General features: G+C 51.1%; 1 protein-coding gene across 2 annotated transcripts; it reads right to left on the reverse strand.

The window, feature by feature from the left end:
- Positions 1 to 5,836: 5,836 nt before the first annotated feature.
- LOC123349413 (testis, prostate and placenta expressed) lies at positions 5,837 to 23,327 on the reverse strand. Of its 2 annotated transcripts, none has more exons than XM_044987456.1 (8): positions 23,206 to 23,285; positions 21,299 to 21,530; positions 17,175 to 17,236; positions 11,864 to 12,038; positions 10,454 to 10,515; positions 8,475 to 8,539; positions 8,355 to 8,387; positions 5,837 to 6,098 (listed from the first exon to the last, which is right to left on the reverse strand). In XM_044987456.1, exons 2-8 carry the CDS (start codon positions 21,519 to 21,521, stop codon positions 6,068 to 6,070), a joined length of 651 nt encoding a protein of 216 aa, XP_044843391.1. In that variant the 5' UTR covers positions 21,522 to 21,530; positions 23,206 to 23,285; the 3' UTR covers positions 5,837 to 6,067. The 2 variants fall into 2 exon arrangements, with proteins under 2 accessions (XP_044843391.1, XP_044843390.1); XM_044987455.1 differs by having other exon boundaries at positions 5,845 to 6,098; positions 23,189 to 23,327.
- Between the last annotated feature and the right edge of the window lie 2,404 nt (positions 23,328 to 25,731).

Below are 25,731 nucleotides of genomic sequence, written 5' to 3' on the forward strand. Positions count from 1 at the left end.
TGGGCTTTTCTTGTGGCCACAGCCTCCTGGGCGGTGATTGTGGGGCGGTAGGAGGGCAGAGCAGCAGCCCCTCCCCCAGGGTCACCAGCTGGGGTTGGTCCCTGCACCCTTCTGGAACCACAAACACTGTAGGAGCAGGCAACCAGTGAGAGTTCTCCACTTTCCTGGGGGCGGTGGGGCTTGCGCTTTGGGCTTCCACCCTGGGGTGGTGGGTGGCAGGCTCTGTCCCCCAGTCGCAGGGCTTCGGGCTCCGGCCCTGGGCTCACCCCCATCGCCCCTGGCTCCCGCTGCCTCCGCCAGCCCCCATCCATGCAGCAGGATTCCAATCTCCAGCCCTGGACACACACCCCTCCCTGCATCGCCCTGACCCTCGCTGCCGCCTCCACCTCCCCATCCAGTCCTCCATCACCCCATGCCCTCCTGCATCCATACCCATCTCCCCAGCCAGGGTTTAAATTTGTCCTCCAGCTTGCCGGGGATGAGTAAGTTTGCTGTGAAAAGTGATATTAACAAACATCACTTTTCACAAGAGCAGACTTACTAGCTAGCAAGTCTTCAAAAAATCAACCCAAAGAAGCAAAACACGCAAAGCACCTTATTTGTGATTCGATTTTGTTTAGGTCCTGTAAAGAATAGGGACAACTGTATGTTATTTTTATTGAGTCTGCAAAAAAACCCTACATAAATAAATTACAGTGATATGGGCGTGTATATGTGCATGCTTACTTGTTTTTCCTAAAGTTAATCATTTTAGGAAAAATTGTTAGTGGCCACCAGCAAGAGTTGGTGGCTGCACTCTGGGGCCACCAAAAATTTTGTTGCGAGAACCCCTGGCCTAGATTGTTCAGGAAGGTGGTGCTGGCAATTCAGCTAGGTGGCTGTCTTCCCCTCTGGGTCAGTATTGAATGAGTGGTTCTGTGCTGCTGGGGTCCTGGCTCTTGGAGGAGAGAGAGAAGCATGGTTCTGACCACATGCCATTAAAATGTCTGTGTCACGTTTCTCAAGCCTTGTGTCCAATTATTGAGGTAAGTGGGGACAGCCCTTCACCACTGCCTGGCTCCCTTATTCTTTGTAAGGTTATTTCCAAGCCAGATATGGGGCGGGGGAGTTAAATTGTGTTTTTAGGGTTTTAAAATATGGAACGGTTTGAACTTTGTTCTAGAGCATCAGATAATATTTTGTGTCTTTGGGGTAGGTTCACCCCCCACCCCAAACACTAGCAGCTTTGCACAGTAAGTGTCTTTTGACTTGGAATTCATTAAATAGCGATAAAACCAAGAAATGTGCATAAATCAGAGGGTTAAGAGCTAGTTAAATCCTAACTGGAGTAATAAGTAGAGCTGGCCAAACAGTGGGAAAATGACAGCTGCCCAAAATGTTGAAGTGGTTCCTGTTTCACAGAGATCAAAGTTGGAGCCCCCCCCCTTTCTTTAAATTTTGCAATAGCTTTTGAAACTGCAATAGCCATTTGTCGTTTACCAAAAACTGTGTTTTGTTACTGCAAGCTGGGGTTTGGTCAGTGAGGAGTTTCAGTAATTTAGAAAACATCTTTGAGAAATGAATAAGGATGTCATGGAAAGGTGTTTAGAAAAGAGAGAATATCCCCAACAGTGACAGTTTTTTTGAAAAAGGCTGTTCTGTGATTGGAAAAACCTATTCTGTGTCTCCCACACCAAAAAAAAGACCACCCGTAGTAACTTAATGGTGCTACTCTGGAATTCTCCTGCCAGCTTGTGTTGCCTGTGATGGTATTTGCATTGTTCAGTGCTGCTTTGAGTTGTTTAAGGGCTACTGCTTTTCCCATTCCACAAATCCAGAGACCAGAGCTCTGTTCTTGGTTCTAACACTGATTAGCTGAGTGACCTTGGGCACTTCACCTTGCGGCCTCGCTTTCCCCATCTAAAATGTTTGAGAGGGTGAGTAGCAGTGTCCAGACCAGTCAATGTTTTGTATATTGCTCATGTTTGCTCCGTGTTGTCTGCTCTGTAAGGTAAGCACTCCTAATCTTTTCACTGGCTCTGTCCTCTCCTGTAGTCATTCTCAGTCTAACTTTAAACCAGCATGCCACACAGGTGGGAATGTGAGTAGCCACAGAGGCTATTTAATCTATAGGCATTATTACCATCCTACTGTGATGCAGGGCTTTGCTAGACGCAATCAGCTAAGGACCGGGGGGGAAGGCTACCCATACAAGTGGTTGAAATCCACTCAACTGAAAGGCTTCATGCTGCTTTGAAAGTACTGAAGGGCTGTTTTATTTCTAGGATTGTGTCTTTAGTTTCCACCTTTCTGTGCGATCCCTTTAATTGGGCCTGTGTCAAAGATCATGGAGGCTTCTCTCCGTTTCAGGGAGTCGGTGTTTACTGACAGGAGCTGGTAATGTTCTGTGCTGTTACTCCTAGCCCGCTGCAAAGTGAAATACGGTATTTGATTCAGCCTCCTAATTGTCTTTGAAACAGATATGTCCTGCTATTTGCAAATTGCCTTTTGATCATCCTCCCTGACCTGCTTCATCCACCTTCCATGGATGGACTGGGAAGAGCACTGCACCTCCCTCTTATCCTCCCTTAAAGCCCTGCTCTCCAGTAACGTAACCTGTCTACTCTGAACGGGCCCTAGCACAAGACTACTGTGCTCGCCGAAACACGCTGCGGCGTGAGCAGTGTCAGCTGAAACTTCCTGTGGAGTCAAAGCTGGTGGTAGTCAGTATATTAGTGCCCCATAAAGCTCTCCGGGATATAGGGTCCTTGCAGGCAATGGACATGGCCTGTACAGCAATGTGAATGGACTGAACAACACACAGTTCTGCTGTAGGTTTTAACTGCACACCAGAACTGGTGAACGCTGATTTCTGTACCAAAAGCCCCTTCTAACCCTGCTTGGAGGGGCCTGCCACACAGAGATACGTATTCGCCTCTTCACATCATTTTTCCATTTTGTTAAATACCCCTGGCAGTGCCTTGTTCACCGAAGTTGTCCCGGGATGCGAGATGGCAGGTAACAGAAGCCTCCCTGCCGCTCTTGGGTCTCATCGATGAACAAGAAAGTACTACGAGATCGTCCAAGCAACGAGCCAGCTGGGGTGTCTGGCTGCTCTTTCTGGGCCTGACTCTGCCCTCCAGTCTCTCGCTGAGACGCCCCTACCTCTGCAGGTAAATCCTAGTGCTCCACGCCCGGGAGACAGAATTGTGCTCTCTATAAACGTGTGATGTTTTCCACTTGAAAGACCCTGAAACAGAGCAGGGATAACCTTCATTTGACAGTCTGTCTTCATCCTTCCTCAAAACCAATAATTGCACAGGCTTAACGTACATTGAATGGCTTGTTAGTTGTCCCAAAAAAGCATTTGTAGCTTTCAGGTAAGATTTTGGCACTTGTCCTTGTGTTTGAGGGTAGGCAGAACATGAACGGCCCAGAGCATAACTACACTGCAGGCACCAACTTGCCCCAAAGCTGTTACTTGTCTTGTGACTGAGCAACTAGGTGCATCGTTTTTATAGTTTCCTCCCGCCCTGCGAGCCTTGCTGCTGTATGCCCTGGCTGGAGGGCTGTGGCTGTGGTTGCTGGGTTAGGACTGCATCACTATAGTACAATTACCCTATTAAAAGCTAATACAGCATCCTGCTGGTGTGGTTTCTTTAGTGATATTTTTCCCATGCCTGTCCTTGGCTGTAGATGCTTCACCCTATTTCACACACATTATTACAGGAACCTCGAGGTTCCAGCTGAGCCTGGGGCTAGGGGCTGTGCATGCAGGGTAGGAAACACTCCCTGTCCTGAGGAGATTTCAGTCTAATGGACAAGACAAAGGGAGGGAGAGGAAGCAGGAGCAGGGAGGGGTGAAGTGACTTGACCAGGTCATTGGTAGGGCTGGGAGAAGAAGCCTGGTCTTTCGATTCCCAGGCCAGTACTCCCATCCCCTGGACTGTGCCACCGTCCCGAAAATCTGTACCACGCCCAGGGAGCTGCATGGCCCTGGTTTTTAATCAATGTGCAGGCCACGAATATGGCAGCAGAAGGAATAAACCACATTCACTCTAAACCCATTTCATAGAGGTGCCGGTCTAGTTCCTGGGAGTATGGGACACTGCACACCACTAGGCTCCCGTCTGCCACTATTGGTCTTTCTTAGTGAGCCATTTGGCTTGTGATTCCTTATCCACTTTCTTAATACAGGCTTTTTCTGGTGTAAGTTTTTAAGAATGAATATACCCCTGGCATTACCTCCCTGTGGCTGCGTCCACTCTTCTCCAAGCCAAACTATAGACTAAGATGCTTTGACTCAAAGCCTTTCAAATTATTTTTCATTTAGGCCCCTTCTACTGTGAGGTGATTCTGAAATGTGCTGGCTTAGTTAGGATGTCTCGCCCTCGCCCCTCAAACAGCTCCAACTCTGGTCAAAGTAGCTCCGGTGGCAGGGGCTGAAGTTCCGGTGTTCAGTCGCTGCTGATGCCCTTGGTCGCTGTATGGTGGCGGCTGCCCTTTGTTACAATTTCAAACAAAGCAGAGCTGCCAGACAGGACTGGCTCCAGGGTTTCTGCTGCCCCAAGCGAGCCCCCCCCCCACCCCAAAAGCCGCAGCAGCGCAGTCGCGCCGCTCCACTCTTTGGTGGCAATGCAACGGTGGGTCCTGTGCTCCGAGAGGGACTGAGGGACTGGCTGCTGAAGACCCGGACGTGCCTATAGTGGCCGGAGGGCCGCCCCTTGGTATTGGCCACCCCAAGCACCTGCTTCTTTAGCTGGTGCCTGGAGCCGGCCCTGCTGCCAGAATACGTTAGCCAACAGCAATCAGACGCTGCAGCGTCGAAGGAATCTATTTTTGCCTCATGGTTCAGTATCAAACACACTGTGGCTATTTCTTGCTGGCATAATGCAGCTCCTTGTCTTCCCTTAGCACCCGTCTCCGGGTAGCATTATAGGCCAGGAATGTCACTTCAGCAAGGGGTCAGTGTAAAGCTTAATGCAATGGCCCTTTTCTCTCCAGCTGATAACAGGGCCATGCATTTCTGGCCTGGGCACCAGAAGACTGTGTCCGCTCAGCGGGGTCCCATTCCAGTGCTGCTTCTCCTGGCTCTCCAGTAACTTGCTTTGTTACACCCTGTTTGTCTGCCTGCCTAGGGTATGCGTCTCACTCCCATCACGAGCATCTGAGCACTGCACAATTCATGTCTTTGTCCCCAGGACAGTCCCGAGGGGCAGGGCCGTGTGACTGTCCATCCCTAGTTCGCAGGTGGGAAGGGAGTCACAGAGAGGCTGCCACACCCAAGTACAAAGAGCTCCACTGGTCCCGTCTAGGCCTGTGCCCATTTGAAAGGCACCTTCCAACTGTTACTCAATCTGCTCTGCCTGTCCTGCGCTCGGCGTGAAGCTAGCAAGCAGGCACAGAGCTGGGCTGGGAAGTTCTGGCACTCTGGGCAGACAGGGTATTTGCTAGGAGGGAGAGCGCCCTGGCATGGAGTGCTCTGGAGGTGGGGCTGGGTGCGGGAGAGATGAGCCTTATCCCAGTGAATGAGAGGAAGTAAATTCTAGCAGGTTAGATGGGTGGGGGGAAAGAGGGAACAGGGACACTATGAGCATCTCCAACAGCCAGGACACCAGGTGAGGGTTGCCTCAGTGTCCAGCATTGTCTCTTTGAGCTACCTGTGCATGGCGGGGAAGGAGAAGAGTCTGTATCTTTGATATATGTGCAGCACCTAGCGCAGTGGTGCCTTGATCCTTGACTGGGGCCTTTTGGTGCTTCTGTGTATAATTGACTGGTGCATCCCTGAAAACATCCAGCAAACATCTTTCTTTCCAGCTCACACCAACTTTCCCTTCCTGGCTTCCTCACAGCTCAGGCTGAATGGCAGGGTGGGGGGAGAAAGGTCGGGAGGCCCCTCCCTCAACCTCTCTGTTATATTTAGACATTTTAAGGGCGGTTTTTATTTGCTAGGAAGTGCAACCAATGTGTATCTCCTGCCCTTCCCCAGGGCTGCCCTTGGCTCCTGTGCGCCTCGGCCGCTGGAGCTGGCTGTCACAGGCCAAGTAGGTTCACCTCTGGCTCCACACCCGTTCCTGTTTCCTGCCGGCTAGCGCCAGGGCTGGAGGTAGTGAGAGCGGCTGGGAAGGAAAACAGACACAGCATTTGATGAAGCACAACAAATGGCTTCAACTGCCTTCACTGGGTGATCTCCCCCCTTCCCTCTAAGCCCTGTTACTAGGCCTTTGCCCTTCTTCCTTCCACGGAGCACTTCCGTTCCCCCTTGTCTGTTCCTAAGAGAATCCTTCTCTCCTTCCCCGCGTCCCACCCATTCTCTAGCCACTCCAGGGCCCCGCCCTGTCCAGGGCCGCCCAGAGCATTCAGGGGGCTGGGGTAAAGCGGGGGAGCTGCGGCACTTGTACTCACCCAGAGGTCTGGGTCTTCAGCAGCATTTCGGCGACGGGGACCTTCAGTCGCTCAGTGTCTTCGGCGGCACTGAGGGGCCCCCGCCACCAAAATGCCACCGAAGGCATGGAGGTGGGGCTGGGTGCGGGAGAGCTGAGCCTTGTCCCAGTGAATGAGAGGAAGTAAATGCCAGCAGGTTAGATGGGTGGGGGGAAAGAGAACAGGGACACTGAGCATCTCCAACAGCCAGGACACCAGGCGAGGGTTGCCTCAGTGTCCAGCATTGTCTCTTTGAGCTACCTGTGCTCAAAGCGACTGAAGGGCCCCTCGCCGCCGAAATGCTGCCGAAGACCCTGACCGCTGCCAGGCCAGGGCTCTGAGTGGCCCTGTCCCCATCTCTTCTCTGTCTCTTCTACCTCAGCTCTCCTCCCGATTCTTCTCAGGGATCCAGCTTATGGCACAGCTATTCGCTTCCTCGGAAGTGCAGAGTAAACATGCCCCTGCCTCTAATATTTGGAACCGACTAGTCAGGCAACTGTTGTCTTGTCCTAGGGTACCAGGCCCCCTCTCTCTCACCTAGCACTGCAGGAGCTTGTACAAACCCGTGTGGTGATGCGAATGGCTTGCTTGCATGCGCACACAAGTAGATGCTCCGTATATACACATGCAAATTACTTCATGTTGCCAGGGGATCAGTGTTTGAGCACATACACCTAACTGGCGTTATCTGGAATTGGCATCTGATTTATTACAAAGCATGTAACCTGAAATGGATTTATTTCAATTAAAAAAAAATCCCTCAGGAAAGCCCGTGCTAGGTTAATAGCATGTAGGGGCAGAGAAGTGAAATGCAAGACTCTGCAAATGGAAAAAACCCAAACCATATAACCTGTGACTGCAGTCACAACAAGCTACACTTCCATACGCCCACGTGCTGGTTTAGTTACAGCAGGGGTTCTTAAACTAGGGGTCGGGGCCCCTCAGGGGGTTGCAAGGCTATTACATGGGGGGGTCGTGAGCTGTCAGCCTCCATCCCAACCCCCCCTTTGCCTCCAGCATTTATAATGGTGTTAAATACATTAAAAAGTGTTTTTAATTGATAAGGGGGGTCGCACTCAGAGGCTTGCTGTGTGAAAGGGGTCACCAGTGCAAAAGTTTGAGAACCCCTGAGTTACAGCAGTCCTGGACATTAAAGCAGAATACTAGTGATTGCCAAGGAGGAGGAATTGCACTTGGTGTAAGGACCACAACTTTTAAAGTCCCTGAGTGTTGTGCTGTAAAGTCACAGTGTGGTATTAATATACTCTGCTTCAGTAGCCACAATGCTGTTTGTAAAGTCTTTACAGCCATGGTATGCGCGTGTGCTTCTTACAGGCTTAACCTGCCAGGCGGCGGGGGATGCATGATTCACTAACTGCTTTCCCTGCTTTCTGCACACGCTCATGATGGGGACAGGGTTTTTGCCAGCAGTCCAGTGTGATGGCAGAGTTGCACAGTAGCATTGTGTTGTCCAAATTTAGGCTAGGCCAAAGGCCGGCTGGGTTAGGACTATCCCATCCATCAGCAAGCCAAAGTAGGAGAGCTGGTCCCCTGATTGTGTGTGCGCACGCAGAATCCAATTAGCACTTGCAAATCAGAACTGGGGTGCATGGGGCATTTGTCTCCTCCCCAGCTGAGGCCGGTGATGGTGCTGGCTTCTGAGCCAGACTCTGAACCCTTCCTTCCAGGGGCGAGCAGTTATTCAGCTGCGTAGTCCCCCAGGGCGAGTATGGAGTTTACCATCAGGCCCTCAGGGAATATCTGGCAGAGGGCGGCTGATAAGGGGCTGTATGCAAATTACTCTCCTCCTTCCCTCCAGCCAACTTCCCTAGGGTGAGATAGCACATTGCCTCCCTCCAGGCACTCCCCACCCTCGTGTCCCCCCGAATCTTCCCCCCTTTACTACTGGTCTTGGCCCACTTGCTGAATTCAGAAGCATCTCTGCTGTTTACCTGTAAGATGACCCAAAGCTCCTGAAGATATTGCTGCAAAGGATCAGAAGACGGGGTGAGTCACAGAAAGGCACAGGGGTTACCGGGGTGGCCTGGGTTGGGGAGCCTGGGGCTACTCACGTGCTGTTGTAAGGGAGGGGCTTCTGTCCATATCTGTCCAGGCTGGGGTTCTGATTGAGGCAGTACTGGAGGGACAGTGCAGAGCAGGGAGGGTGGTCAGAGATGGCCACTCTAGCCAGGTAGCACCCCCCCCATCTGCACCCCTTTGCTGCCACCTGTCCAGCCACCACAGCAGTGGTCCCCAAACTGTGGGGCCTGCCCCCCTAGGGGGGCACAGAGGAACATCTGAGGAGCAGGGCGGGGCCCAAGCCAGCCCCCACGGGAGGGTGGGGCAGGAACATCACGCTGCCCTGGGCTTGGCCTCTGGCCGTGACTCCACTCCCGGCCCTGGGTGGCACAGACATGTTCCATTACTGGTAAGGTGGCGGGGGGTGAGAGGAAAGGTTTGGGCACCACGGCTCTAGAGTCCAGCCTCTCCTGCCCACTACGTGTGGATGTCCAGTTTCCTGTTGGTTTCCATAGCAGCCCCTGGAGGACTCGCTGGGTGCCCAATGTAGAATCTAGGCCCCTAGCCTGATTCTCCTCTCCCACCTGTTTTACCCCAGTGTCATTCTGTTGATTTCAGTCGAGTTGCATCTGATTTATATTGGCAGGTTGCATTAGTCTCAAGAGAGAAGGAACCAAAACTATATTTCCCAAGAATAAAGGTACCTAGAAACCTTTTCTGTGACCGGGGAAGACCTCCTTCCAAAACGCGGTGAGACCTGGAACTAAGAAGTGCTAGAACAGGTCACACCTTGGATGGGACATAATCATGGCAAATCCTGCTGATGTAGGCAGTGGTGCATATGTTTCAATAGGTGGCGCTCTTGTCTCAGTCAGGCCTGAGCCAATCACAGAATCATAGGGTCAGAAGGGACTGCAAGGTCTGTCTGCCTCTGGTGCCCAGGGTCACAGTTGCTCAAATGAGATGTAAAATCTAACGTCTTGTTAGACCTCCCCATCTTGAAACGAGCAAAAAACCTTGTGGCAGGTGCAGAAGGGTTGCCGTGTTCCACCCCAGAGGTGGCTGCATTTTAGTGGCGAGGGAATGTGCAGTAGGGCAGGCTAGAAGCTTTCAGGCTAGAAGGTCCAGTCTGGGAGTGGTGGGGGTTTATTACTGTGAAGGAAACGTAGAACTTCTGAGCTGCTTCCTGTTCAGTTCCTGAGTTAGGCAGCCCGGGGCTGTTACAGCTGCTGCTATGGGTGAGCCGGTGTTGGTACTATAAAGATACTCCTGCCAGTTGGCAGCTGCCTGCTCCTTTCCTTCTCCTGACCTCCCCTTCCCCATTCTAACTGCCAGACAGCGTTTCCCTACATCTCTGGACCCAAATCTCCCAAGGGGCCTGACTTGTATACATGCAGCCCCCCGGTGTGCACACACTGTAACTGTGCCCGTGGGGAGAGTCAGGCTGGGGGAGCTGGAGTAGTGGATCCCAGGGCAGCCTGTGGGGTGGGGGATGGTGAAGTGGAATTCCCTGCAGTGGTAAAACCCAGCGTGGGCTATGAACTCGAGTCCTAGCTGGTAAAAGAGAAATCTGAGCCCCCTCTCGGGGGAGGGAGGGGGGTAGGAGTCTGGTAGGCTATGAAGGAAAGGCCCTTTCGTCCTCCCCTGTTTATGAAGCTACATTAAGAGCCTTCCCCAGCATCAGCCCACCAGCTCCGGAAGTGAATTAGACTCGGACTTTAAGGCCAGCAGGGACCAGTGTGATCATCTAGCCTGACCTCCTGCCCATGGCAGTGTTCCACTAACCCAGTGGGTCTCAATTTCTCCATACTGGCAGCTCCTAGAATCCCCTCCCCTCTAGCTGGGGCCTCCAGCCGAGTGAGCAGTACGGAAAGGACGGGGCGGTCGTGGCTGATATCCCATGGGCTGATGCAAAATGCCTGTCTTGAGGAGGTTAAATAATATAAATTCCACTTTCCCCCAGGCACCGTGTGATCCCCAGGGTTCCCAGCAGGCGGCAGCTGCACCATGATTCAGTAGCAGGGAGACTTACCCTCCACGTCTGAGACACGTCTGGCTTTAAGTGCCTAACAGCATAACAGCTGAACCCGAGCACTGGGGGGAGAGAGAACGGTGCACATGGTATTATCACTAGTGCCCCCAGCCCTGTCACATGCTAATATTTTAATTATGGCTTTAATTGACAGCCCTACACAATACCCAGGCAGCACAGCATCCTGGGAGAACACAGCATGGCAACCAAGGGGAATGCGAAAAGAGTGACTTCCTCATTGTGAATATCCCACCTGCGCTCTAGACTCCTGTCCTCCAAGGTTGGCAGCAAGAGTCTAACATATTTCTGCCCCTCTGTGTGCACTGAGGGAGGAGGGAGGAAGGTGGAGGGAGCTTCAGTCAGTATGTCCGAACTGATGGTCTTTGTGCTGCCAAGAGAGCTACTCGCCAGTGTCCGTGTAAAATTAAATAGTAAAGCAACGGCCCCTCCTGTCCTTTCCCCTTCACTGCCCCAGCCAGCCCGGTACTGCTGTGGTGCCCATCACCAGAGCATCTGGGTACCCTTGTCTAATATATTTAGATATTAATTTCATTTTATTTTATCCTGCCTTCAAATCTGCCCTGCCCAGTTTGCTGCCAATTTCTGTACTACATCTGGAGCTTCTGCTGGGGTTGGTTTGGAGGAAGCACGTTCTGTGAAAGTGATCAGCAAACTGGTGTTGACTTGTCATCACTCAGTTCCTGAGCTAACAGTCCATGGAGACAAATGGGAGCTTTTGCACCTTTCTGAGCAAGCTCAGTCACTGCATTGGTTACATTCATTCCACGCCCAGAAAGCTTTCTTTGCCGCCACCAGGATTAGAGACTTAATATTTTTACTATGAAAGGTAAGAATCTAGAATACCACAGACGTGGCAACTAAAAATAAAACTCTGCACAATCACATTCTCTACGGGGCTCTGGGTATTAGCAAGTCATTCAGGTAGGGGGAATGGATTTCTGCATCCGGCTCATCTATATCTCCAGCTGGCTCTGTAGCCCTGATCTGACAGCACGGCTATTCCAAAAAGAGAGGACAGTTTCTTGTGCATATGGGTTGGTTCTGACGCAGCATGTGCACACGTGGAAATGCCACCCTTACAACCCCCTGGCAGAGCCAGACGGCAGTGGCACATACAATACCTCGGAGCTCCCATGGTGTCGTGTTGGTCAATATCACAGCTGTAATTTTATCAGTGAAGCGTTGGCCTGGCTTCACCTTGCTCGTTGGAAGAGCCGCCAGTCATTTAAACCTCAATAGGGACCTCAAAAGGAGTGGGCAGCATCTGAGCTTGTCTCCCAAACAGGCAGGCAGGGGGGCCGCAGAGCTGCCTATCTAAGAGATGAAATGACGCTGGCTTTTCCCTTCCTTCAAAGGGAGGCTTTGCCCCTACCGGGTGCCTGGCTGTACCTTTCTTATTCACGCTGGGTAGCTTGAATTCTCCAGCCGAGGAGACGAATTGTGACCAGTCGTCCATAGCCCGCGTGTAGCTTGGGCATTCCTCGTGGTTAGTGCTGGGAGTGAGTGGAGCCATCTTCCCTGCTCGGTACCTTGCAGTGAGCGACTGGCCCAGCTCGGTCATCCCCTGAGTAGCAAAGCACGAGAGGGAGGTTACTCCAGGCTCCCAGCTGGGTGCTCAGCAGGGAGGGGTGGGGTGCAGGGCAAGCAGCCATTTTGAACCCTTTGCATCCCATCCATGCTGTTGTCCTGCAGGCCAATACAACAATAGAGGTTAGTCCCCTCCCCTAATCTGCAGCCAGCAAGTAGAAAATCCGGCGCCATCTGGTATCCTTTTACAGTCAGACTCTTAGGCGCTGACTGCGTGGGTGCTCCGGGGCTGGAGCGCCCATGGGGAAAAATTAGCGGGTCCTCCGCACCCACTGGCAGCCAAGCTCCCCCCTGCCCCTTTCCTGCCTCCTCCCTTGAGTGCGCCACGTTCCTGCTGCTCCCCATCCCTCTCAGCACTTCTGCCTGCTGCCAAACAGCTGTTTGGTGGCGCTCTGGGAGGGAGGAAGGGAGGGGGAGGAGCGGGGACACAGCACGCTCGGGGGGAAGAGGCAGGGTGGGGACTTGGGGAAGGGATGGAGTGGGGCCAGAGCAGGGGTGGGAAGAGGCAGGGCAGGGGTGGAGTGGAGGTGGGGCCAGGGGCAGAGGGGGGTCGAGCACCCACCAGCGGGAGCAGAAGTCGGCGCCTATAGTCAGACTGATCCACATCCACCTGGCACGGGCCTGGCTCCAGAGTCTTGGCTAGTTGGCTTATTTTTATGCAGCAAATATGTGTAATGCTATAGACTCGGCAAAGCCTCGTCAACCTTAACTGATTAATGGGGGGAGAACAATCTTGCACTTAAGGGCCCAGATCCTTAAAGGATTTCAGTGGGAGCTGGGCAGCTGCTCTGAGGATCTGGGCCAAGGGAGAGAACAGGGAGCCGGCAGATCTGCTAGCGACTCCCTGGTGACCCTACAGCCATGTCTCACTAACCTCGCTGGGCTTCAGTCCCACCATCGGGAGGCAGGGCCGGTGCAAGGATGTTTCGTTCCCTAGGCGAAACTTCCACTTTGTGCCCGCCCCCGCCCTGAGGCGCCCCCCCTTGCGGCAGCTCCCCACCCTCCGCCCTGAGGCACCCCCCCGGCCCCAGCTCACCCCTGCTCCGCGCACGGGCATCCCGAGCACGCCGTGGCCGCTTCACTTCTCCCGCCTCCCAGGCTTGCGGCGCCTAAGCTGATTGGCACCGCAAGCTTCGGAGGTGGGAGAAGTGAAACAGCCACGGCGTGCTCGGGGAGGAGGTGGGACAGGGGTGAGCTGGGGCAGGGAGTTCACCTGTGTGCCACCCCCCCCTTACTTGCTGCAGGCGGCCCTCCCCGCGCTCCCCTGTCCCAGCTCCCTTCACCTAAATGCCAGCGGCGAGTGGGGTGGCCGAAGATCCGGCCGCCACGGTCGCTGCCGAAGAAAATGCCGACCCCCCAAATGCCAGCGCCCTAGGCGACCACCTAGGTTGCCTAAATGGTTGCACCGGCCCTGTCTGGGGGACTGCTGTGTAGTCTATGGAGCTGCTAATAGATACCTGCCTTATAGGGTTTATGAAGATCAGCTCATCCGTGTCTACAATGCGCTTTGAGAGCCTGTGATAGAAAGTGCTACAGAACTGTCAAATAACATCGATCTCCATAATAGCTCTGTGAGACAGGGCAAGTACGGTATTATTCCCATTTTACAAATAGGAACAACTGAGGAGCAGTGACGTGACATGCTCAAAGCCAGTCAGCGTCAAAGCCAGGATTAGACATCGGAGGTTCCTGGCTCCTGTGCTCGGCCCACTCCATCGCACACGGCCTTTACACAAAGAAAATGTTGGGATCTGCATTCGTTACTAAAAGTACACAGCATAGTGCCTTTGAATAGGCCAATAAATACGCAATGAGAAGCCCCTTTGTGCCAAGGACTGTCAGCTGTGGTATTGGCATCACATTACCCGCCCTGAAAATGATCCCATTTCTCAGGCTAAACTGGGGTTTGAGCATCTGAAATGAGTGGCTGCGTTCTCTGTGAATTCACTCAGTGCAAACAGCTTTTTATGGTGCCATCCAGGATCCTTACCGTCTTCCACCGCAAAACCACCATTGCTTACCTCTCTAACGTTTTTTATGAATGGCTGCTCTCTGAGCTTACTTTGGTTTCTAAAATCCTCATAACAGTACCTGCAGAAACCGCCCTGCTGCCTTAATCTCTAGGCCCCACAGATATGGCACATGGTAATAAAAAATGCAGAGGCAACGGAATTCACTAGTCAGAGCATGAGCTGAAAAGTAACTGCAAGCTACTGGCTCCTGTTCTGAAACAGGAAAGACTGAAGCTTAACAGAGCTTGGCATAAAAGCCAGATGGATCCAACTCTGATGGGAAGTGGGGCGTAGGGTGAGCTTAGAAATGAGTCCCTCTTTATCTCTGTTTGCTCTTCACAGGTAACTAGCTTCTGAGAAAGCTAAGCCTTGGCAGAGAGAGCCATGCAGCAAAACTGAGCTCAAGCTGCCCCCCAGTGCCCGAAGAGAGAACAAGACCCACAGACCCGAGAAATCTGGGCCAAATCTATCATAAGGAAATAACTGTATTTACAATTTCGATTATACCTTTTCTTCTCCTGCCACTCCCAATCCCACTGTTCCTTCTCCCCCTCTCCTCGCTTAAATCCCTTCTTATCAACACAGTCCTTCCCCAAAGCCTTTCAGCAGTGAGTCCTGCCCCACGTGGCAGCTGATGTCCTTGTCACAAGGAGATATTCACCACCAGTTGTTCAAGAATGTGTCTACATTACAGCCCTGAGTCTCTTTTATGCTAAGATGGTGCAAAGGGCTCTTAAACAAGCAGAAAAACCCTTTAAGCTGCTAGAGAGCTGGAAGTGGCCTTAGTACAAACGAGAATTAGGGCTTGGATATATTTTTCCCCTTAAAAATTCCCACTGCTACCACCAGCAGTTCAGCCTCCTGTGGTGCAAGCCACATCGGCATCCTAGTGGGGAACATCTGCTGTTTGTGGGTTTTTTGTGTGTGATTTTTATTGATTGAAATCTCTGATTACACACATTTAACAGACCAGGCATGTCTGTCAAATGTGACTATTCAAAAAAATTGGACAGATGTGCTGTTTTTTGGGCAAGTGAGTGTACTCTGAGTATTGAATAAATGCTGGTAAAATATCTGAGTATCTATTTATCTTCTGTTTTGCTGGGTATGTCTCACAGGGCACTTTGCTCACTGCTGGGTGGCGCCTCCTTCTGGCAGTTCTGAGGATCAGCTCCACCTGGTTCAGCACCCCCTTTCTCTTCCTCCACCTTGGCAGCTCTTCTTTTGCTCACAGAGTTGCAATGGGGCTTCGTGGCTCAGCTCTCCTGCCAGGTCCCTCTGTGATCCCCCTTCCAGGGGGAGTCTTTCAAAGTCTCTCTCCACAAGCAGCATCAGGCAGGCCTCACACCCGCTGCCCTGTGTCACTCCAGCAGTCTTCCTATTCCCCGCCCCTAGCACTCTGCAGTGGAGGTAGGGGGACTCAGGCTTACCCTCTACTCGGGGTTCCAGCCCAGAGCCCTACAGAACGTAGTTAAGGGTTATGGCTACATCTTCTTTAGCGCTCTTTTCCCTGGACTATGCCCTACCATTCTTCCCCAAGCTTTTCATTCTCCAGTGAAGTCTTCCTAGTCAGACCCCCTCTCTTAAGGCTGCTAGGTAACCTCTTGCTCAGGTGTTCCTGTTCCCCCTACCTACCTCCTGGAGACAGACTTCAGGCCTCCTCTCTGCAGCCTTCACTGTTACCAGACTCCTGGCTTTATAGAAGCCTTGCCTGTCCCCTCACAGGTGAGCTTCCCTCTAATTGGCACTCTCCACACAGCCTAAATCTCCTTGCTTTGCAGTTTAATTGGCTGGTTGGACCCACCTGGCCTAATTCAACTCTCTCAGGGCCAGTGTGGGGAGCTGAGAACAGGTCCGGGTCCATGGTCCACCGCCCAGTGGCTGCAGTGGAGGGGTAGGGGAACCGAGGCCTCCCTCCTCTTCTGGGTTCTAACTCAGGGCCCTGTAAAGCCCATCCAGCATCTTCCACCCTGGGGCATGTCAGGTCAGCCTCCCTGGGTCACTTCCTAGCCCCCTCTTTCCTACAGCATGCTGCTGTTCGTCCCCATAAGTGCTATCTCACGAGCTGCCTACCCGGCTCCGGCCCGCAAGGACTGCCGCTCACCGCCGTTCCTTCTCCCGATCCGGCTACAGCCTCCTGCAGCACTCTCAGAGCAACTCCTCCCTACCCCAACTGAACCGGCCGGCTCCCCAATGGGCGCATGCTCTGCAAGGGAGCTCCCGAGCCCAGAACTGCTCTTTAACCCTTTGCTGTCCCGTGAGGGGTTTATACATCCTGTCACAGGAGCACACCCCAGCACAGTATGTCATTGATGCATTATTTTTTCCATAATAACCACCTCCCATATTTTTTTGAACCATTCTCCTAGAGTTGGACTATTTTTCTTTTTCAGTAGCCTCTGCTGGTGTTTTAACTACCTGTCATCTAATCCTGCCCAGGTCCTGTCCAACATTAAGATACCAAAGGATGCAGGTGCCCTGTCTACACTCAGGCTCCTGCTGCTAGAACTGTGTTGATGGTAGCAATGGTGGGAAAATTGAATAGTCCAGTATAGACAAGGGCAACAGATGTCAGCCATAGGTCCCCTCCCCACATCTTCCTTCAACCAGGGCTGAAAACAAATGGACCAATCGGTTTGACACCCGTGCCAGACGGGATGCTCTGCCCTGGTTGGAAGAAGGTGTTTGGCATGTTTCTGTAGCTGGTATTGAAACTGATTTGTCTCTGTCTACTAGCAGCCATGTTCTTTTCATCCCCAGTTGGAGGACAAGCTGGTGGAAACCGATTGCCAAATTCCAGAACATTATCCTAGTGTAGACATGAGCTGGTTTGTCTGCACCTGTTCTGGATTGTACGTGCCTTGGAACAGGGACTGTAGCTCTTTATTTGTTTGCACAGGGCCGAGCAAACGGCTGATGCTGGCTCATGTCTGAAGGTCCCTCAGCGCTTACGCAGAGGTGGATCTGGATGATATTCAGGCTTGAGCTTACAGGGCGGGGAAGGCACAAGTGGGTTATACGAAGGCCAGGACTTAGACCGAAAGTCAACAGACGTGTAAGTGTCCCTCCTAACGCCGCTTCATTTGGCTGCAGTGACTCACCAGGGACGGGAGGCGCCTGTTGGGGACTCCCACCAGCGTGAAGGATGCGTTGGCAAAATCCTCTGCAGGAAACAGAAGGGAGAGAAATGAGAACCGTGGCCTTCTTGGTCACTTCCAAAGAGTGGAGAGCAGGCTTGGCCCAGCCCACCTGTCTGGCCCAGGAGCGTGTCCAAGACAAAGCCCTGGGCTTTGGAGCCTGTTTGAAAACTGCGTTCGAACTGGCCCCAGACACAGCTTGGCCAGCCAGTACAGGCACAGGGCCAAAGTATTTGAGAACATTTTTTGGAAACTAGAAGTGATCCTAGATCCCAAGGGCGACCCCTGGGGTCCTGCAATGGAACAGTCTGAATGGGGCTTTAGAAAATGGCTTTCAAACAGTTTGGCTCCACCTCTGCTGATTAAAACCACGCTGGGGCAGTGTTGTCTAGTGGGTACGACACCAGGCTAGAAGTCAAGAGACCTTGGTTCCTGCCTGGCTTGGCCATTGACCTGTTGGGTGATCTTGGGCAAGTCATATCCCTGTTCCTTGCCTCAGTTTCCCCTCCCACACTGCATCTGTCTTTGAACCAGGGCGTGTGTCTCACTATGTGTTTGCACAGAACCTAGCAAAACTGGGCCCTGATGTTTGTTGGGGCCTCTAGACTCTTCTGAAATACTACAAATAAATAATAGTGTTAAAAACCAGCTTAGCAGGAACTGTGTTGAGACTTCAGCACAGACGGGGCCGCGGAGGCCCTCAGTATGCTAGACTGCCTTGGAAGCCTGCCCCCCGTGGGTGCTCGTCCAGCGATGGTAACAAGAATGGGTATGTTAGTGTGGATGGGTGCAGCGAGGATGCAGGCTAATCCCCTCGAGTGCTGAGCATTGTCCAGTGCCTTCCCACAATCCCCTCCTGTGCCCAGTTAAACAGACAAGTTGTCTGGCTGGGATGATTTAGTTGGGAATTGGTCCTGCTTTGAGCAGGGGGTGGGACGAGATGACCTCCTGAGGTCCCTTCCAACCCTGATCGTCTATGGTTCTAAGTTCTTCCACAAATTCACTGGGAAAGACTCTCAGAGCGGTTCAGCGCTCTGCAGCACAAAGACCCATGGGATGTGCCCTGAGGAGTCTTTGACGCACACAGGTGAGTTCAGCCCCAGTGAGGACGCAGTAAGGCTTTGTAATGTGACTGTTCATACCCAGACTAGGCTAACTCAGGCGCTGATTATCTGAGTGAAGCAAGCCACACTCTTATTCCAGAAGGTGTCTTTTTCCAGTTTAGCTTAACCTCTTTATAGTGCTTTGTATAATTATGCTGGTAAATTTCCCCATATAGACAAGCCCTAAATCAGTTTTTAAACTGATTTCAGTTCAGCTGATTCAAATCAACTTCTGTGTATAGACAAGGTAAAGGAAATACGCTACCCCAATCCTTCAGGCAGGAAAACAAAGGCACTGTCGACCAGGCGGTGGCCTTTTAAATGCTAACAGTTCTTATTCAAAGAGGAACGTTTGCTCACAGTCACAGTGGGAACAGTTGTCTTGCCAGGAAGCCAAAAAACACCTTTAGGAGGACATTTCTGTGTGTTCCATTCTGTGCATCTGATGAAGTGGGTTTTAGCCCACAAGAGCTTATGCTCAAATAAATTTGTTAGTTTCTAAGGTGCCACAAGTACTCCTGTTCTTTTTGCAGATACAGACTAACATGGCTGCTACTTCATAGTGTAATTCATGGAGGTTAAGTCCGTTAATGGCTATTAGCCAGGATGGGTAAGAATGGGTGTCCCTAGCCTCTGTTCGGCAGAGGGTGGAGCTGGATGGCAGGAGAGAGATCACTTGATCATTGCCTGTTAGGTTCACTCCCCCGGGGCACCTGGCATTGGCCACTGTCGGTAGACAGATACTGGGCTGGATGGACCTTTGGTCTGACCCGGTACAGCCGTTCTTATGTTCTACTCTGAAACTATTGTTAACTGTGTATTCCCCAAGCCCCTAGAGAGCATGAAAATAACTCTTTGATATGCTAACGACCCCGCAGCTGCTAACTGGGGAGGAACTGCTCTCAGTTTGCGGGAGCAGGGATCACAAACTTAATGAACGATGTCTCAGTGCTAATTGGGGGGCTGGGTTGGAGGGTTGGCATTGCACGGAGGGATTTTGACACCCTAAGGGTATGTCCAGACTACCCGCCGGATCGGCGGGTAGCAATCGATCTATGGGGGATCAATCTATCGCTTCTCGTCTAGACGCGATAGATCGATCCCCGAACACGCCCCCGTCGACTCCGGAACTCCACCAGAGCGAGCGGTGATAGCGGAGTCGACAGGGGGAGCCGCGGCCGTCGATCCCGCGCCATGAGGACGGGAGGTGAGTCGAAATAAGATACGTCGACTTCAGCTACGCTATTCCCGTAGCTGAAGTTGCGTACCTTACGTCGACCCCCCCCCCCAGTGTAGACCAGGCCTTAGACAAAGGAGCTGGAATCTATTACATAGAGAGGATACAAACCTTAGCTAAGGGGAGACGTGCATTGGAACTGACCGAACCCAGCCTGCTGCTGGCAAGAGCAATCTAGGCCATTGCCGAGCTGAAAGGAACTGATCAATAGACACTAACTATGGGATTTGGCCGGGCTGGGTAGACTTTGTGACGTCTAGACAGTCATGTCTTATTCTGCTTAACTTTTACTTGCTTTGATTTTTTTCACCCTCCATTTTTCTAAGACAAACACACCTGGTTTTCTCGTCGCTAACTGAACCGCAGATAGTGAATGGGGAGCTGTTCCTGTAAGAAGGAATCCAGGCCTGGCCTCCGAGGAGCGGCCATGGGGTCTCATCTTCCAAAAAGAACTGAAAAGCTGCTGGCTGTGGGTTCAGGGATCAGCCTAGAGACCACGAGGTGCCCAGCTCTGCAAACCTCAGGTGAGCCCATAGAATCATAGGACTGGAAGGGCCCTCGAGAGGTCATCTAGTCCAGTCCCCTGCCCTCCTGGCAGGACTAAGGATTATCTAGACCAGGGGTCCCCAACCCCCGGTCCGCGGCCTCTTAGAAACCGGGCCGCGAACCGACCCAGTGGAGCTTCCGCAGGCGTGCCTGCGGGAGGTCCAGCTGAGCCGCGGGACGAGCGCTCCCTCCGCAGTCGTGCCTGCGGGAGGTCCGCTGCTCCTGGGGCTCAGCTGGAGCTTCCGCAGGCACGCCTGCGGAAGCTCCACTGGAGCCGGTGGACCTCCCGCAGGCGTGCCTGCGGAAGCTCCAGCTGAGCCCCGAGAGCAGCGGACCTCCCGCAGGCACGACTGCGGAGGGAGCGCTCGTCCCGCGGCTCAGCTGGACCTCCTGCAGGCACGCCTGCGGAGGGTCCGGCAAACGAAACCGGTCCCTGGACCTAAAAAGGTTGGGGACCCCTGATCTAGACCATCTTTCTACAGAGCCAGGGCAAAGATTACAGAAGAACCCCTGGGCTATGCCACGTTGCAAGTGCATGCGCACAAGTGAGGAGTTACCCTGGGATGGGAGGGATTTATTACTGAAACCAGCCTACGCTTAATTGGAACACAGGCTGGTAGAATTGTCTGTCTGTGCACCAGTAGTGCACTTCATACAAGCATCAGTAAAGCAGTCAAGGTCAGGCTGCGTATTTTGCTGAGTCCCTCGGGTTATGCACAGACACTGCACGACATTACAGAAGGTCACCTTAGTGCCTCACCGCAGTTTCCATGTGACCTAGGCTACGAGAGTGCTCTGGGTTACCAGTGGCTGCAGGTAGACGGAGACCTTGCGGCCTGATTTTCTGAAGTGCTGAGCAACTTCAGCTCATGTTAACTTCCCTAGGAGTTGCAGGGACTCAGCACCTGTGAAAACCAGGCTGCTGTTTTATAGGATAATGTCAGAGCTTGAGAAATAGTGTTATCTGCCACAGGAAACAGCGATACCTAGCACTTTATATAGCGCTTCTCTGCCCCGGATCTCAAAGCGCTTTACAAAGGGGGGTGAGGATCATTTTCTCCATTTTACAGATGGGCCAACTGAAGCGACTCATTGGTAGAACTACCAATAAAAGCCATTCTCCGGAGTCCCCATCCAGTGCACTCTCCCCAGGCCCGTATTGCCTCCCAACAGAGGACATCAAAGCCCAGTGGTAGTATTACCTTTGGTGCACGCGGTGGTTGTCCTGGAATGTTCATCTGGGAGTTTGTTCCCTGCTGAGTCCATGTCCATTTGCCGTAAGGTTGGCAGGTCTGGGTGGAAAAGCCTGTCCTTTACTCCAGCCAGCATCACCTTCCTAGGGTCCAGGGGCAGTAGCACACCTGGGGCCGTGTAGACAGGATGGCCATCTTCAGGCCATGGTACCAAATCAATTACTTGGGCCATTCCTGTAAACTAGCAAAGCCAAAGAGAGAACAAAATGAAACGGACAAGTGCAAAAACGTGGCACTTATTTGCTAACAGCTCTATAACCATCCTGACCGACAGACCGTGTGTCCTGATAACGTGATGCGTACAGGACGTCCACTTCATCCCCTAGAGATCAGGCATGGTTTGTTTCCCTGTTTTGTTGCCGGTATCATAGCAAAGGGAACAACACACACTCCTGTCAAATGGAGACGGCCCGATGAACGTTTGCTAGGTGTTCCATGAGCCCCTAAGTAAATCCCTTCAAAACACACATGGTCTTGGGCTTGCTGCAGGCATACCAGGCAGGTGGTTAAACATTCCACTCTCTGATCTCAGCTACCCCTGTGCAGTCCTGGTGAAGGCACAGGGATGGGTGTATGTGCAATCTCAGGACAACAGTGGCCTTATCACTCAGCATCAAATTCTCAGAAGTGGCTCCTACTTTGAGGTGTTTTTTCAGTGCCCATCTTCAGCCACAGACACCTTAACACCTGCCTTGCGCCCATGCTTCCCTCCTGACTACGTCCTCTGTGCCCTATGCCCACTCCTCACTTCGTGCCTGCTTATGCTGCCCTGGATGCGGGGATCAGCTTCCTAGCTAATGTGAGCCCATAGCCCCAGCTGCACTGTCCAGGAGCCAGCCTGGCTTTGTTCTGTTTGCATTGGTCTGTACTGGATCCACTTGGGGCTTATTAGGGTCTGATCCGACTCTCACTGAAGTCAGCTGAAAGATGCTCACTGCAAAGGCGGTGGAATCAGGTAAACGCTGGAGGGTAGAGATTTCAGTCTCGTATGGCACCTGATCCGGTCAACGGTAAAGAGCCATGGCCCTTACAGCACTTTAGAAATAACAGTGTGCTCGGGATCTGCTGAAGGTAGGTGACTGCAAATGAGGCAAGAGGGGAATGTAGATCACATCCCTGAGTTTCCGAAGCAGGAGGGGGAGAAGAGACAGAACAATGGCAGCTTGGGAGCCTGTTTTAATCTGCAAAGCTGGGGAAGAACTTGGTTAAAGTCAATGGAAAACCTCTTACTCTGAAATCAGTAAAATCAATGGTGAAAATGGACACAATTAAGCCATTAAATGTACTATTTTGGTTCAGGATTCATAGTCTCTCTTGTGAGCAGATCTCACTCTCAAACGACTCAATCACCCACATACCAGAGGTCCACAGGAATCAACACTCTGGTTTGGATCACCCCCAAACTTTGGGAAAGTTCATATCCACCTCTGAACCACCTCCCAGCGGACCCCTAGCTCCAAAAAGGGCTGAACTCAAATCCTGGCTTCTAACCCCTCTGAACTTGGAGGAGGGAAGCTCTGAAATTTGCATCTTGCTGCATCCAGGGAACACTTGGCAGGGAGCTCACTGCACTGCCCCGGCAGCTGTGTGATGAACATCTGACTCCTAGGAGAAAAGCTCCCTGAAGATCTAAAGAGAGAGACGTCAGCCCCAGGACATGCAAGTTTTGCTGGACTCCTTAGATTCTTCCCCTGTGAGCAGGGTTGGCCGAAGGACACGACAAAGACAGTGCAAAGGAAAAGCAACACCCGGGCTTTAGGGTCGACTATAAATGTCTGTACAGAGCCTAACACATTTTCGGGGACGGCCACAGTATAAATAGTAAATAATTACAAATACCTAAACTGAAGTGATACCTATTTTCTCAGCTTTCTTCGCATTGTCTCAGGCCTGAGGTGGACTCCAGTCATTCTGTTTACTGATCCCTTATTCCCCATGGCAACAGGAAGCCAATATCAAAAGTAGTTGTTAGGTGATGAGGGCAGGGTTGCTAAGTAACCAGAGCTGTGTCCCTGTAGTTACCTGGTAACTGGTGACCCCCATTCAGCCTGGCTGAAAGGAAAGTTCCAAGCCCTGCAGGCCTCCAGCCAGCTGCTCCTGCTTCCTGATAAAGAGCTGGTTTGTCTGCAGAGGGAGAAAAGTCACAGAGCTGGGTGGCTGCAACCTACTGGAAAGCATCCCTAGTGGAGAGCGCTGACGTGGGAAACTGCATTGCCCCACAACCAAAGCTATCCCCAAGCACAGAGGTCACGTAGGACCCCACAGATCCACCCATAGTGGTGCCAGGTGCAATAACCCATGTTCAGTGGGGGAAGCTAATATGGAATTATGCACCTTAGAGAACTGAGGACACTGCGCCTGATGTTTCACTCCTGGGATAGGAAAACACTAGGGGGGTCAATTAATTGCAGTTAACTCACACGATTAACTCAAAAAAATGAATTGCGATTAATCGCACTGTTAAACAATAGAATCCCAATTGAAATGTATTAAATATTTTTGGATGTTTTTCTACATTTTCAAATATATTGATTTCTATTACAACACAGAATACAAAGTGTACAGTGCTCACTTTATATTATTTTTTTCTTACAAATATTTGCACTGTAAAAATGATAAACAAAAGAAATAGTATTTTGCAGTTCACCTCATACAAATACTGTAGTGCAATCTCTTTATCCTGGAAGTGTAACTTACAAGTGCAGATTTTTTTTTGTTACATAACTGCTCTCAAAAACAAAACAAGGTAAAACTTCAGAGCCTACAAGTCCACTCAGTCCTGCTTCTTGTTCAGCCAATCACTAAGACAAAAAAGTTTGTTTACATTTACAGGAGATGCTGCTGCCTGCTTCTTATTTACAATGTCACCTAGGGTGACCAGATGTGCCAATTTTATAGGGACAGTCCCAATTTTTGGGACTTTTTCTTATATAGGCACCTATTACCCCACACCCCCATCCTGATTTTTCACACTTGCTGTCTGGTCACCCTATTGTCACCTGAAAGTGAGAACAGGTGTCCACATGGCACTTTTGTAGCCGGCATTGCAAGGTATTTATGTGTCAGATATGCTAAACATTCGTATGCCCCTTCATGCTTCAGCCACCATTCCAGAGGACATGCTTCCATGATGAGGATGCTCATTAAAAAATAATTCATTAATTAAATTTGTGACTAAAATCCTTGGGGGAGAATTGTATGTCTTCTGTTCTGTTTTACCCTCATTCTCCCATATATTTCATATTATAGCAGTCTCGGATGATGACCCAGCACATGTTGTTTGATTTAAGAACACTTTCACAGCAGATTTGACAAAACGCAAGGAAGATACCAATCTGAGATTTCTAAAAATAGCTACAGCACTTGACCCAAGGTTTAAGATCTGAAGTGCCGTCCAAAATCTGAGAGGGATGAGGTGGGGAGCATGCTTTCAGAAGTCTTAGAAGAGCAACACTCCGATGCGGAAACTACAGAGCCTGAACCACCAGAAAAGAAAATTAATCTTCTGCTGGTGGCATCTGACTCAGATGATAAAAATGAACATGCATCGGTCCACTCTGCTTTGGATTGTTATTGAGCAGAACCATGTCCTCTGGAATGGTGGTTGAAGATGAAGGACATGAACGGGGGGGAGAGGGATAGCTCAGTGGTTTGAGTATTGTCCTGCTAAACCTGGGGTTGTGAGTTCAACCTTTAGGGGGCCATTTAGGGATCTGGGGCAAAAATCTGTCTAGGGATTGGTCCTGCTTTGAGCAGGGGGCTGGACTAGATGACCTCCTGAGGCCCCTTCCAACCCTGATATTCTATGAATCTTTAGCACATCTGGTATGTAAATATCTTGCAATGCCAGCTACAGCAGTGCCATGCAAACATCTGTTTTCACTTTCAGATGACATTGTAAACAAGAAGCAGGCAGCATTATTGCCTGCAAATTGTAACCAAATTTGGTTGTCTGAGCGATTGGCTGAAGTAGGACTGAGTGGACTTGTAGGCTCCAAAGTTTTACATTGTTTTATTTTTCAGTGCAGTAATTTTTCATACATAATTCTACATTTGTAAGTTCAACTTTCATGATAAATAGTTTGCACTACAATACTTGTATGAGGTGAATTGAAAAATACCATGTCTTGTTTTTTTACAGGAATCCAAAATCATAATATAACGTGAGCACTGTTCACTTCGTATTGTGTTGTAATTGAAATTGATATATTTGAAAATGTAGAAAACATCCAAAAATATTTAAATAAATGGTATTCTGATTAACAACACGATTAATCACGATTAAAATTTTTAATCATGTGATTAATCACAATTAATTTTTTGAATCACTTGACGGCCCTAGAAAATACATCAATGTGTCAGATCCTGAGATGAGGTAAGTC

This window comes from Mauremys mutica, chromosome 14, assembly GCF_020497125.1.
Source record: "Mauremys mutica isolate MM-2020 ecotype Southern chromosome 14, ASM2049712v1, whole genome shotgun sequence".
Lineage (NCBI taxonomy): Eukaryota > Metazoa > Chordata > Testudines > Geoemydidae > Mauremys > Mauremys mutica.

Coding starts and splice junctions, on each gene's coding strand:
- LOC123349413 (XM_044987456.1), bottom strand. CDS start 21,521: ATGGCCCAAGTAATTGATTTGGTACCATGGCCTGAAGATGGCCATCCT. Junction 8,388..8,474: donor CCCCTCCCTTACAACAGCAC/GTGAGTAGCCCC, acceptor GATCCTTTGCAG/CAATATCTTCAGGAGCTTTG. Junction 6,099..8,354: donor AGCTTTGGGTCATCTTACAG/GTAAACAGCAGA, acceptor TTTCCTTCCCAG/CCGCTCTCACTACCTCCAGC.